Source organism: Embiotoca jacksoni, unplaced genomic scaffold (genome assembly GCF_022577435.1).
Source record: "Embiotoca jacksoni isolate LCO1_2020_lvr unplaced genomic scaffold, fEmbJac1.0.p SCAF_22, whole genome shotgun sequence".
NCBI lineage: Eukaryota > Metazoa > Chordata > Actinopteri > Embiotocidae > Embiotoca > Embiotoca jacksoni.
In genome coordinates this window covers 1,424,832-1,439,815 of record NW_027185363.1, presented here as the reverse complement: position 1 = coordinate 1,439,815, position 14,984 = coordinate 1,424,832, and the positions used below count along the sequence as shown (strand labels likewise).

The 14,984-nt window shown below is 40.7% G+C and overlaps 1 protein-coding gene across 1 annotated transcript; it reads right to left on the bottom strand.

Annotated features, from left to right (window-relative positions):
• Nucleotides 1–1,527: 1,527 nt before the first annotated feature.
• sirt6 (sirtuin 6) lies at nucleotides 1,528–14,198 on the bottom strand. Its single transcript, XM_069157112.1, has 8 exons — nucleotides 14,069–14,198; nucleotides 13,134–13,261; nucleotides 7,553–7,735; nucleotides 6,012–6,071; nucleotides 4,967–5,062; nucleotides 4,792–4,872; nucleotides 3,796–3,919; nucleotides 1,528–2,855 (listed from the first exon to the last, which is right to left on the bottom strand). Exons 1-8 carry the CDS (start codon nucleotides 14,132–14,134, stop codon nucleotides 2,538–2,540), a joined length of 1,056 nt encoding a protein of 351 aa, XP_069013213.1. The 5' UTR covers nucleotides 14,135–14,198; the 3' UTR covers nucleotides 1,528–2,537.
• Between the last annotated feature and the right edge of the window lie 786 nt (nucleotides 14,199–14,984).

Sequence of the window (14,984 nt, the reverse complement as noted above, 5' to 3'; positions counted from 1 at the left end):
GTGCATGCATTCTTTGAAGCTTTTTAATGTGGTCATGAGCCAAAATGTTGAAAACCACTGGCCTGAGAAATATTAGAGATAATGTTGATAAAAATAAGATACAAATTTGACAGTCAATAAATCAATGTGCAAAATATAAAATGTTATATTACCCAACCTGATGTTACAACATTACTGAGTGCATGTTAGGGGTAGAGTGCAAACATTACCGCTACAGAGCAGACGCAGTCAAAGCAGGTTAATACGTACACGGAGAGGGTAAGAGCGGTAATGTACTGTATGGTGTAGTGTAATGACACATTCACACTCAGGCTGGATGACTATTTGCAGCTGTTGCGTTTTCCTGGATGTAACATCTGTTGATCATAATCTGGAAAGACAATAAAGGACCTGAACTAAATTGCGTGTATATTCCAAAAGTTTGCACATTTATTTTGCACCCGTTTTGCGGGTGATTTACTCAGAGTAATTGCGTCACTGATATCAGGTACAAATCGCCGTATTTAAATGAAGGGTTTGCGTGTGTTAAAGTGATTCCAGCAATGGAAAACAGAGCGACCGCAAAAGGAAATCTGATCCAATTGAAATTTAATAAATATAAAAATAACAAGAACAAAACGTTATATGTTTTATTAGCGAGGAAGTCAATACTGTGGGAAAAAAATTATGAGATGATGGCAAGATATTAGGCGGGAAAAAAAAGGCTTAATAATAAAACGCCGGCAAATAAAACAGGAAGGACGGTGGATGAGATCCTCCAACAAACACTGAGCAGCAGGTCCAGATCTTTCTGTGATGAGCAGGTGAATTAGTTTCATTCAGAGCCTCGCGACTGTTCCGGACCCTTATGTACCTGTGAATTCTGCGGGGACACGTTCAGCACCTGTGACGTCACACCTGACTAACGGGACTGGGCGTGATGTTCCCGCAGAGATACGCTGGAACGACCCAGAGGCAGGAAAATGCTGAGTTGCTTAAAAAACAAAAACAAAAAAAACAACGTTTTTTAATTGCTGGTACTTCGTGGCTCCTCTTTGTTGTTGGCTGTAAATCGTCATTCAGTTCATTCAATAACTCAGAAATGGAAAAACGATATGCGCACCTGATTAATAGGTTCCTTTCAGTCGTACTAAAATACACATCAATCACTTCTCCTGTTTCTACTTTCAGATTTAGTAAATATCATTGCGGGTGCTAAATGTATATATTTGCATTTCCCCTCCCAGTATTTTGCACCTTCGAGTAGAAACTCCAAATATTACATATGCATTCAGGAAAACACGCAAAAATGGACGACGTGAGTTAAATTGCACATTTGAAAGATGTAATCCTCACTGCACGTCGTTAGCAGATCAGCTTGGACATTTTTTTGCAGTGGGAGGGAAGTTTGCACGTGATTTTACACACGCAAACCTTTAGTAAATCAGGCCTAAAGTGCCTTGATGGACTGAAGCATATTGAAGATCAGGCACAAATGTTTGTTGTACTGTTATCATGTATTTATAGACACCCTTGAAAACTAAAGTGCAGGATTGAGTTTTTTTATTGAATTTGGTTTGCATGAAAAAAAGAAGCAGGTGGATGTTGGTCTCTCCTTCTCCCGCCGATGCACGGTTCTTCAAAAGGCTTGATTGTGATGTTAATTCACAGCGACACATAACGGAATTTAAAACTACTAAAGTGTATAGATGTTAACCACGAGATGTTGATGAGATTTTGTGGCTGGTTTACATTTGAAACGAGGCCACGGCTGGCAGACATGCAGCACAAACAGATTATAGCACAAAACTAGTAGGTTTATTGACAAAACAGAAATATATACACTGTATATAATGTAAAAAAAAATAAAAAAAACAACAACTAACAAGTGATTTTTTTTCTGCAAGAGTACAATTCCTTTTTCCTGAGATAAAAACGTTCTCCTACAAACATACAGTGTGACCATGGTTTATTTATGATCCAAAGTCAGGTTTAACCTAAATAGTTCCCCCAACTCTATGTAACTAGTAGTCAATCAGACTTGGGAGATTCTCACTTGATATTCACGAACCAAGGAGACTTTGAAGAAAAGATCTGCCGGGACGAGATCTGGAGCACGTGGCTATAAATAAAACTTTTAATAAGGTGCAGCAGCCTTCCACATCTTATTAAAAACTTTATTTGTAACAATGTGCTCCAGATCTCATCTCATTGTCCCAACTGGTTCTCCGAGTAAAGTTAAGCTCCAAGACCTCCCGCACCTCCCTCACAATTACATCACAGTCTGCGTATTCACAAATTTTCTTCTCAGGCAAAAGAACACTTCTAACCAAACATCCGCCGGATGCGAGGAGGTCAATCTGCTGCGTCAGTTTCACTGTGAGGGGAGTATCATAAATCTGGGATGACCAAGGCCATTACAGTACTTGGAAAAAGTCTTCCAGAGGGTCCAAGCTGACATATCCTCCATGAAACGGACCAAACTAAATCACCCTCAGATGTAAAGGCTGCTTCTGGACGGGATTACGTTGCGAACTTGTGAGAAAAAGTACCTGTGGCTATTTCTCCTCATCTGTCCCCACTGGGAAGTCTGCCCTTTCCCTCTTTACAGGAAGCGTCTCCTCCTTAACGCTCCCGTCTTCTGTTAGCTGCGTTGCTTCTCTCTTCCTCTCCGCCTTAACGCGTATCTTTTTTACCTTTTCCTTTGCAGCCCCACCACGCGGGGGTTTGGTATCGGCGGTGGACTCGAAGGCGGCCGTGGAGCTCTCGCAGATAGTCGGCCTCTCCCATTTTGGGATGTCCAACCCCAGCAGCTCCATCAGCTTTTTCATGACCTCGTCCACGTAACTGTTGATCCGCAGGTGTGCGTGCTTGTCCTGCAAAAGAGGAAATTGCGCCCGTGAAACACAGAACATGGAGAGTCTAGGTAGCGGTGCGGATGTTTGTAAGTAACTAATTTTGTATTTTCATTTTAAGGGGTGACAGCCAGGACATATCCTGAAAATAGTCCTTTTTATTCACAGAAATAATCAGAACGGCTGTATACCAATTTTTTTTTTTAATTTTTTTTAATTTTTTTTAAAGAAATGGCTCGTACAACCTTAATTCAAATAGGAATTGGGAATAAATGTAAATATAAAGAAAACATCATCAACACAATTTCGTTTTTCAATTATAAAACAATATATTAACACAAGAACAGATGTACTTTTCTAAATAAACAAACAATGTAGTTAAGTGTTTCTATTTAATTCGTTGTTTTTCCTGTATGATTAAGACTTCATTTTTCAGCCCATTAAAAAAAAAACATAAAATACAAAATACAATTCATAAAATGAAAATATATACCTTTCACCTCCAAAACCAGAACAGTGTCTCAGACGGAAAAAAAATATTGTTTCTCAAGTAAAAGTGCGTTAACAGGAAACACTTACAGCTGTCAGTCGGACCAGCAGGAACAGCCAGCTCTCTTAAAATCGATTGCTTCCGTGACTTTGCCTGTAGCGTCCTTGGCTCGTGTTGAATTTAGCTGAATGAGGGACGAAACCGCCTGGACGTTTTTGCACTATAACGCAGTTTTCAAAACTATTTCACACTATTCCACAGGAGTGGGAGGACACCAAACGTGCCATCTGGTGTCCTCCTGTTTACCGGGGAGGCATGAGCGCCTTCGCGACAGAGATTATATTTAAAAACCTGGTGGCCGGTAAGCGGAGGCTGAGCTGGAGGCCATTTGCCCCAACTTGTACTTCTCCTTTGGCACAAACCATTTAAGGTTTCCGAGATGTTTTGTGGTGTTTTATGAAGGAGACTCACATGTTTGGTCGGCTGCAGGTTGACAATAACCATTTTCCCTCCTTTGCGCTTGGTGAGGAGTGGGAGGTCTCCGCTGGGTTTAATCTGCAAGGACGTGCCCAGAGTGAGAGCCAGGTCCGCTCGTCTGTGTGCCGACAGAGAAGTTTGAAATCACTCGCAAAATAAGGGATCCGACTTCTTTGACATTCTTCTGATTTGCCTGCTATTCCCTGAGGGTAATCTATATACGTAGCTGTGTATTAAAGTTACAGTGAGAAGAACGTGAGAGCACCTTTATCATGAGTGAGACAGAATATTTAGACAAGGTTTGGCTGCGAGAGGGATTTCCATCATTTTGATTGGACCACCACGGGGCGTGTAAGAATACTCTCAAAATAAATTTCGGACATGTTTAACAGACAAAGGGATAATTAAAAATGTATCACAGGGACGTAGGTTTCCAATTTGCTAATATATTATTTATTTCACTTTCTCTTTAAGGGTTGCAGCATAGCCTTGAAATGAATAGATAAACACAGCTTTCATTAACACAGTTATTTTTCCCGTCGGCTACAAACAAATAATTCAGATCCGCTGGTCAGAGCTCCAAATCTCCTCTTTGTAATTTAAATGGTGATTATGCTTATCCTTTATGGGTCACTCAAGGCGACACACAGACATCCACTTCACCTTGCTGTTTTGTAAACACACATAAAGAGCTCTTGTGGCTGAAGGAATAAACGGAGACCCTGACACTCAAGAGGAAAATGGAATCATTACAGCAGACTGTGACACGAACAGCAATTTGATCCAAGTACTTCGTTGCAAGCCGGGACACTGACATGCAAAGAGGAAAAGTGCATCAATCCGAGATATAATTTCACATCCTTCAGTTCACAAGACGTACTCGAATGACGCCTTGTGGATTTTACCCCGAGATGAAACAAAGGACGCCCAAAGTATAAAGTAAAAAGGGAGAAAACGGAGTCCAAACTACTTCATGCTGCTCCGGCTCACCTGCTTGCATCCTCTGCTTTGGTCAGGTCTCTGTCAGGAAGAGCATCCTCCCAGTCCAGTATGGTGCTGATCAGCTTCCCTCTTTTGTAGTGAGGAACACGCAGTTACACTGATATATCAATGATGAAGTGACGTTTGTAATGTGGAAACGCACGAGGCCGCGCGCGCGCGTTACCTGCAGGCTCTGAGTCCTCTGGATCGCACCACGTCGCAGTAACGTCCCGTCGGTTTCAGCCCCATCACACCGATCACCTTTTCTCTGACGTACTGCCTGGAAAACAAATCCCACAGTTGACATCCTCAAATATATCCACAGCAGCTCTGCTATAGTTACAGTAAAGAAGAGAACGCTGCTCAAAAGCACCAAAGCAAATTTACACACAAAACATGACAATATATACTTTAATAGATAAACCAGACAACTTTTAGCCTCCAGACAGACTTCAAAAAGAAACTCAAGAAAATGTATAAATGTTCTTTAAGGATGGCAGAGACTTTACAACATCCTGCAGCTGCTGCAGAACCGTTCAAGCATGCATTTGTTCTTAAATCCTCCTGTTTTACTTTCTCTCGAAGGTAATGGTACTGAGACTGTGCAGGTCAGTAGAGTAAAGTGAAGTCACTGACATGTACTGCTTTGTGTTTTCCTTTGCACGAGGGCAAATTGGCAACAAAGAGAAGCCTCGTGAGAAAACACTCCTCGTACAATTACACCTCAAGTGGAAGCCGGTATGTTTTTCCTGCCGCTGAACGGCATCTGCCTCAGGGTTCAACAACTGTGTTCAGCCCTTGTGAGCCACCACCCGTATACTTATGGCTTTCCTGTGAATATTAATCAGTCTTTTCTCCCCTGATGTTGCTTCTTGATGAGACATTTTAATACCCAGAACAGCCAGCGTAATGCACAATGTATTTTTTGCTGACCACGTTGTCCTCGGTGACCTGTAGTACCTGTGCAAATCCCAGGAGGGAGATGTTCGAAAGACCGCGCTGACACGAGCCAACGTGAGAGGCACGGAAGCTTATATACTGTGCATCATAATAAGTGAACAGTAATTGACCATTTGCATGCTTTATGCATTATGATTTGCTGCTAGTATTACCAATCGAAAAGTGAACTTCAGTAGAAGACAGCAGCTTTTTAAGATGATAATCATGTTTCAGTCATTCAGTTTCAAGATTGAAATGGGAGTTTTGGGTCTGTGTGTTCTTGCACATACCTGCCACACTTCTCGCAATCCTCCACGAACATGTTCCCATGAAGCTCTGATAACAAGTCCCTGATAGAGGAAGAAGGAGAAGAGTCCACAAAAGGCAGAAAGATCACAAAGACGACAATCACTTTAATCATTACCTACAATGTCAGGACTGTTCAGCACAATCTTTTCTGATATTATGAGCACTTGTATCCACGTTTGAGTTTCACTTGGCACCTGTGCATATTAATGAGAACCAGTTTGCTTTACCGGTCCATCTGCTGTCTCAGAAATTTCCTCCGAGAACTTCCAATCTGTTCTGGGGCCTCATTTAAAAAAAAAAAAAAAAAAAAAAAAAAAAAAAACCCTGACTGTGGATGGAGGAAAAGCTGAAAAATGTCTTCCAGGGAGAGCGAGTCTTCCAATATGCGCAGAAGCCATATCAGTATGTACTGAATAAAAAAATTGGACTCTTGATTTTGGGCTACTGCAATATGGCTGAATAGTCAAAGCAAACATTTTCCATTACACTGACAATTATTTCAGCTTTTTTTTAGCAGTGGCTCTGTTACAGCTTCAAATTGAAAACAGTGAGTCACAGTCCAACATGTCCAAAGTAAGCATGAAACAACATGGTTATCTCAGACAACTTACAATGCTGCATATAACTTTCTAAATATTAGAAATGAATACGAATAAATCAAACTATAATGGGTTTTTTCCCCCAATAATATATTCAGTGCCTTTTCTGAACCAGTTAAGCTGAGAACTTCTGAATAAGTGCACCACGTCCACTTACTCATTCACCCTCCACTTCACTCACTCTCCTTCAACTCCAAACGAAATAACATAGTGATGTTCCTAACCTGCAATATACAGTGTATTATTTACATATGGAGACTTTGTCTATATGAGGACCATTTTATGAAAATAATGAAGTATATCAGCCACACTAATCAAGGCCTTTATATAAAATACAACGATTAATAGAGCTGTAAAGGAGCAGTGTGTAGGATTTACTGGCATCTAGTGATGAGAAATGCTAAAGTTCCCAGCCAGCGTTTGGTTTGTTCCTTCTGGGCTACAGTACAAACATGGCAGCCTCTGTGAAAGAGGACCTGCTCCCTATCCAGATATAAAGGGCTCGTTCCAACAAACACAATGATTTTCTTAATTTCAGGTGATTATAAGAAAAATTAAACCACGATTATGAAGATCATATTGCATTGCTAATAGATCCCCCTTGATGACGAAGACTATTTCCGTTTTGAACAAAGCAAAGTTTGGGTTGGATTACAAGGAAATGAGAATTCTGCATAGTTTAACTATCTTGCAATACTTCAGCTGACTGTGTGGAAGTGTGGGTCTCCTTGCCTCTTTTCGATCATGGAATGTATAAATAGAGCAATGTCTTGATTGTGAATTGCTTTTTAGTCTGTATTTCGGGAGAATTTTATGCATTAGCATTGGCGGAATAAATAAAAAATGAAATCCCGCACACTGGTCCTTTAAAGAGCTTCATTAATGATTTGAGTCAGGCCCTGGCAGAAGCAGGCTGGAGTTACCTGGGGAAGCCTGATCGAACATGCAGGCCGTCCACATTCTGGCTGATGAGATATTTCAGGTACCCGGCCCTCTGCAGTCCCAGGAGGGCCATGTGAGTTAAACTGGGGCGGGCATCTTCAAATGTGGTGTCAAAGTGAGGTGACTCACCCTTTTCCTCCATCGTCCACACACCTTTTGGACCCCTGAAGGAGAAAATGGTGATATGTAGACGGTGTCGGAATTAGCAGGATTGGGCAGGTTGCAATATAGTGGGTGGACTTCAGGCATTGCACGTCTACATCTGGTGCTTGGGTTTGTATTCATGGCTGAGCACTAACAAGCCAATGGCTTCTGCAGAGGAGCTCTGCATGGTTTGTGTACCAAACTGTCAACATGCTGTCAAATCCCGCTCGTCCAAACCCCCTGAAAATATGCAAGACCAGTCAAAAGATCCTGGCACTGGTAAAATCCTCAAAGAAAACAGAATAAATTATACTAAACAAAAACATTCTCACCAACAGTTCACAAGCCTACCAAGAGTCTAGATTGACTGAATATTAACTGCATACAATTACAAGTTTGCAGACAAGCATCAAATCTCTTTGATCAATCTGAAAAGATTCTCCTGGGGTCCTTTAATTAAGCAGTCAGTTTTGGGTGTCTGAAGGGACGGATTAACGCAGCGGCGCTGTCGGTACTGACAGTTGCCAAGTTCCTGCGAAGACACACAACTTATCATTATGCATCAGACGAGGGAACGCATCCTGTGAATCCTCAAATGCAGCCACAAAAGTCTCATCTCTCGCTCTCAGTGTGAACACCATCTTTTCATCGGCAGCAGGATTTATTGCCTGTTCAGCAAAGAGCAGTTCAAAGATTTACCTGCAGTTAAAGAATTAGGGTGTAAGTCCCGCTTATCACCAGGAGAAAGGTGCTGCAGGACATGAAAGAAAGAATCTATGATGCTGCTATATTGGTACATTTTGGTGACGTCAATAGTATTAACCCGAGGGACTGAACTTCTTCTCATATGGAGCGTGCGCGCGCGCGTGTGTGTGTGTGTGTGTGTGTGTGTGTGTGTGTGTGTGTGTGTGTGTGTGTGTGGATCAAATTTGCATGAGTGGCCCTGATGTGTATACGAGAATCTGGGCTTTAATGATGTACCCTCCAAGGTCAACTCTACCTCATTCACATCAGAGTAAACACAATTAAAGAGATTGTTTGGATTCAGTGCATCACCTACACTAGTGGTTTGGTTGAAGCAGACAGCTGTACCAGAACGGAAGCAAAGCAATGTACTGCTGTGGACGAGGTCAGCAACAAACCTATCTCAGCCACCTAAAAAAAAATCCACATCATTACGAATATACTCTGTGTTGAGAATATTTTACTGCTTTACCTTACCATCAGAAAGCCCTTTACAACAAAGAGCTAAAACTGTTATATTGCTTTTCAAGGCCCCCGGACTCCTTTGACGAAAATATAAATTTTACCTTAAAAGAACACGCAAGTTGCTGGTCTACCGCCGCCTCGATCAATTAGTTTGTTTGTGTTATTGTGGTGTCTGAAGGGCTCTCATAGCAAGGTAAAGCAGAGAAAATATTCTAAAAATAGCACAGGGTTAAACTGATATTGATTTTTTTTCGGGGATGGCTATAAACATGTTTAATTGTCAACCTCGTCAGCAGCAGCATATCGCTTCGCTTTTATCCCTGTAACAATATCTGCTTCACCAAATCTACTGCAGTAATACACTGACTGTGGATTTCAAATGACCCAACTTCAAATAATAAGAACTCATCATCAAAATCACTTTGATGTCTTCTTAATAAAAATAAAGAAAAAGAAGACCTTTATTGTTTGCACAGCTCAGTTTTTAGGTATAAGAGTTGTTTGAATGGTAATAAAATGACTCTTTCCACAATAATGTAAAAATGGAAAGAGCTGTGCTTTGTTTCAGTGTGTTCATGTTTTACAGAGCTGGATCGGACATGTGAGCAAACACTACCCCCCTCTGCTCAAACAGTGGTACTACAAAAAAAAGAAATCATTAAATTAGGTTAGGGTTAGGTTAGGTAAGTTACTTTATTAATCCCGAGGGGAAATTTTTTAGCTACAGCAGCATACAGGAAACAATAGATAAAATGAATGTATTATTAGATGTATTCTCATGACGTGTATGAACGTTTTAGTCTCATCATTTCACCTGCAACCCCGGAGGAGTCAAACAGACCGAGGAGCAAATTAGAAATAATATAAAATCATAATTCAAAGCGGTTGGTAGCTTTACTGTCAGATCTTGTAATACAAGTGCAGTGGTTTTGAGCATCAATCAGTCCCTGTTGTAGGATGATATCAGTAAAAAAAACTAATGAACTTAATCTATACCTCATACCATATAAAAATCACCAGGGAAAGACACAGTGGTTTGTCGGTCTCTGAACCCCCGCAGAGGACCATCTCACTCCTCAGAGGGCTGTCTGACTGTCTCACTCCTCAGAGGGCTGTCTGACCGTCTCACTCCTCAGAGGGCTGTCTGACTGTCTCATTCCTCAGAGGGCAGTCTGACTGTCTCACTCCTCAGAGGGCTGTCTGACTGTCTCACTCCTCAGAGGGCTGTCTGACCGTCTCACTCCTCAGAGGGCTGTCTGACCGTCTCACTCCTTAGAGGGCTGTCTGACCGTCTCACTCCTCAGAGGGCAGTCTGATTGTCTCACTCCTCAGAGGGCAGTCTGATTGTCTCACTCCTCAGAGGGCAGTCTGATTGTCTCACTCCTCAGAGGGCTGTCTGACTGTCTCACTCCTCAGAGGGCAGTCTGACTGTCTCACTCCTCAGAGGGCTGTCTGACTGTCTCACTCCTCAGAGGGCTGTCTGACCGTCTCACTCCTCAGAGGGCTGTCTGACCGTCTCACTCCTTAGAGGGCTGTCTGACCGTCTCACTCCTCAGAGGGCAGTCTGATTGTCTCACTCCTCAGAGGGCTGTCTGACTGTCTCACTCCTCAGAGGGCTGTCTGACCGTCTCACTCCTCAGAGGGCTGTCTGACTGTCTCACTCCTCAGAGGGCTGTCTGACCGTCTCACTCCTCAGAGGGCTGTCTGACTGTCTCACTCCGCATACCGAGCTCCACTGGATCTTCTCCAATTGGTGATGACAATTTTCAGAGAGAACTGATCGGTCAGTAGGCGGTACTTTCTTAGGTTTTGGTCCAGTATCTGCTCCAGACCAGGTTAAGTTTGCAGCATCAGTTACCATGGTGATCTAGCCAGCTTAAAAGAGAGCCACATTCGTGACACTGACAACCCTGGCTTTAGTCTCAACATACCTCGCTAACCCACTAATCTCGCTTCGTAGGTCACCCCTCAGGCGAAGAGGTCTTTTGTATTGTATATAATATATATATATATACTGTACTGTATATACTGTGCATTTTATATTTATTTTTTTACTGCTATTTTACTGCTATTTTATTGCTTTTCTATTGTTCTATTATTATCTTATTGCTTCTGTATGCTGCTGTAGCGAAAAAATTTCCCCTCGCAGATTAATAAAGTAACTGCCTAACCTAACCTAACCTAACCTTTGTGGTCTACGTCTCCCTCATATGAAAGACAACAACAATCATCACGTCTGGCTCAATGGCTGCTCAGCCTATCTGAGTATCTCCAAGATCGTCAATGTCACAAGTTCAGTTCAGAAATGGGCAAAATATTGGTATTATATCAATATCTTCTACGATTTTGAACATTCTATTGTGATGTGACTTAAGTGTTGTTTTTTCTGGTTCTAAAGGCGTAACTGAAGTTTTCTGAAATTACCGACTGTTCCAGCTGTTTTATAATTTGCCTTTATCCACTTAGTCAATACATCCACACTACTTAGGATCATTTATCAAAAAGCGTATTATGTAAATATGGTAGGTAGGTAGGTATTTACTTTATTAATCCCCGAGGGGAAATTTTTTGTGAAAATATGTGAAAATACGTGAAATCACCAATAGTCACAATCACAAATTCGTTATTAAGGTATTTGGTTAAAAAATATCATGATATTTTGTTCGCATTACCCATCTCTAAACAGGAACATTTTAAAAGGAATATCTTAAACATTTAATACTTAATGAATGTTAATTCTGTTCAGCTCTCCTTTAGAGAGCGCCTCATTTCAAAACATCAGTCACTGCAAGAACATTAGATGCCTTGTCAGCTTCCTGTGCTGCATTGAATGTGGGTGGCAGTCAAATCAGGAGATGATTGTCAGACAGCCAGGAAAGAGATATGATATCATCCAGATAACTAATAACTACATGCAGTTTTTGTTTTGTTATACTTGGTTCCTTTATTGCAATGACAGCTGAAGTTTCAGTCCATCAGTAAGAAGTGTTGTTAATCTACCGGTATACATTGTCTTGATATACTGGGTATCATTTTCTTCCTGCTTGTATGGGACATACAGCAATATGCAAAAGTATGGACACCCGGGACAACTGACATATTTGATATGACGCTGACTTATGAAGTGGAAAAGTTAACACAAGCTCTGCAGCAAGTAGACAAAAGCAGCAAACATAACAATCATGAACCTTTCTTCTAAAGTTTACTTTTTAGTTTATAAACTCAAAATCATGTGCAAAGATTTGGGCACGCTACTAAATCAGGAGTTAGTAAACCTCCTTTCGCCAAAATTACAGCTTGCAAACACTTTTCATCTCCAGATTTAAAAATTCTCACTCGATATTGTAGTTTACTTCAAGCAGGGAGATATTGTTCATCTGCCTTGCGCACACAGCATGTTTGCGACCTCCCAACAATTTTCCAATGACGTTGAACAGATGCAGATTCAAGTGTTTGGAGAGGCCGACTCAGTCCTCTGGTCTGAAGTGGTTTGTGGTAGATTTTGAGGTCTGCTTTGGATTATTGTCCTGTTATAGAAACCAGCCTCTTTTCAGTTTGACTTTCTTTCCTGACATTTGCATCCTGAATTTGATGGTATGTGGACTCCATCTTCTCCCTATCTATGCAATGTTTGCTGCACCGCTGCTGCCACACAAGACGACATATTTCTACTCTCATGCTTAACAGCTGGCAAGTTGTGCTTTTGATCAAATGCTCTGAACCTAAAATCCTTTTTTTCTGAACTTGACAAACAGCTCAATTTGAACTTCACGTGTCCACAACACTTGTTTCCAAAACAACTCTGTCTTACCCAGATGTTGCTTTACAGATTTCAGATGTGGACTTGGTGGTGGCAGGTGAGGTTTCCTTCTGATGACTCTTACATGTGGACTCTGTTTGTGCATCAACGCTGCACCACAGCCACTGTGACACCGAAATGTTCCTGCAGCTCTTTGTAGTCTAATGGGGCTTCTGACATTTCGGAAAGAAAAAAAATTGGAAGCTGAAGCACGTTGATCTTGAAATGATCATCATTTGAAGAAATGATTATTTTTAAAGTCTGCTGCAACAGTTGTATTTACTGGTTTTCACCTGAAAAATCAACCTCAATATCTAATTTGCCCGAAGGTCCACAAACTTACAGAAACTATATTTTGTGATGAAATGTGAGAAAAGAAATAAGCGGTAGTGCTTTTGTTTGTGCCTCACCTGAAGTCGGGGATGCCTGCCGAGGTGCTGATTCCAGCTCCAGAGTGAACAACCAAGTACTGAGAGTCTTTAATCAACTGTGCGAGGCTCTCCACCTTCACCTTCACCTCCTCGGGACTATCAAAGCTCTACCACAGAAAGGAAACACTGGCTTCAGTAACTGGCAGAACCTGACACAATCATATCATCAGCAATAACAGCAGTTGTTGTTTTTTTAAATTCAGTAGTACTATACAGGATTTTTTTTGAGAATGGCTTAGAGCGGAGTTGCATGATTTCATACAATATTTAGTCCACGTGTGTTCATTTCACACACAGCTTGAACTATGACCCAAGTTGAAAAAGATTGTATTGTACGACAGCATGAAGCTTATATTGAGAAAGAAGGCGACGTTATTAAAATTGACCATGATCAATCATGTGGTTACACTGATTTTCATGTATTATTAGTGTAAATACAAACAGCTTTTGGACCAGAATTGAAAACGCCACCGAGTACAGAGCAATAACAGAGTTGTGTCACATCCCAACAGAGGTGTAAAGTAACTGTGACCTCACTTCACTGCTGGTGCTTTTCTACATTGTGGAGCTTTATTATTATTATTATTATTATTATTACTTCCGATAATTAGGCTCCGGTTAAATACTGCGTTGGAAAACCCTCAAGTTTTAGTCCCAGTTTATGCACGTGTGACAGTATTAAAATACCTGCACACAAAAGGAATGAATTGTTAAGAGCTTTCCTTCTTACAGTGTTTTATTATTACATTACTCTCTGGAAAGAAGTACAAACTGTAAAAAAAAAAAAAAAAAAAAAAAAAAAAAAATATGAAACAGATATCCATAGCTAACCTGCTAGTAGCTAGCTATTTAAAAACAAAAAAAAAACAACAACAAAAAAACTCAGTCGCGAGCGCATGACAGTTATTATTTACCTCCGGAAGTCCGCAAACACCTTTGTCTGCGTACGGCGAGAGCCCGGCGGCGTAATTCACAGACATGGCTGTTCTTAGACTCGTATCTTTATTTCTTCGCCTAATGTTCGTGTTTTATCCGGCGGCGAAATTTTCCCAGGCGAGTTTTTTAACTGTATTGTTTGGATGACGTCATCACCGAGCGACTACGTATGCTGCGTTCACAAACTCTGGGAAATTAAAAGCTTTTCACCTCTGCGTTCAGCTGTACAGTGTAAACCATAGATAGACATATATGTCTATGGTGTAAACGCCTAGTTGTTGTTGTTTTTTTTTTTTTACTTTTAATAAAATACAAATTAGCGTTATTTTGCTTGATTTGATGGATCCTATCTGTGGTAGAAATATTTAGGTCCTTTACATAAAGAAATGTAATAATACTGCAGTACAAGTAATAGTAGCCTACTTTATCAAGTGAAAGTACAGACGTATTACCAGCTAAATGGAGTAAAAGTGTTAAAAATATTGGTTTGATCTCTCTGACTGATATATTATTATATATGACAATTTAATTATTTATGTTGAAGGATCCGTGTGTGAGCACCATGTTACTGTTGTAGCTGCTGCAGGTGGAGCTAGTTTGAACTACTTTAAATAGTTTTATATCCAGGGACAGCAAATAAATGTAAGGGAGCCTTCAGATGGATCTAGGAAATCTAGGAGGGGAAAGAATAAAAACTACACACTGCTTTTTGTAAGATGTCAGAATCAAAAAAATTGGAAAACCACTAATTAATCTTTGGTAATTTGTTTTGTTTTAAAAGCTCACCCTCTTTTCCATTATGTGAAAGTTTTATGGGAAAAGTAACTAAAGCTGTCAAATAAATGTAGTGGAATAGAAACTACAAGTTATTTTTGAACTATAGTGGAGTGGAAG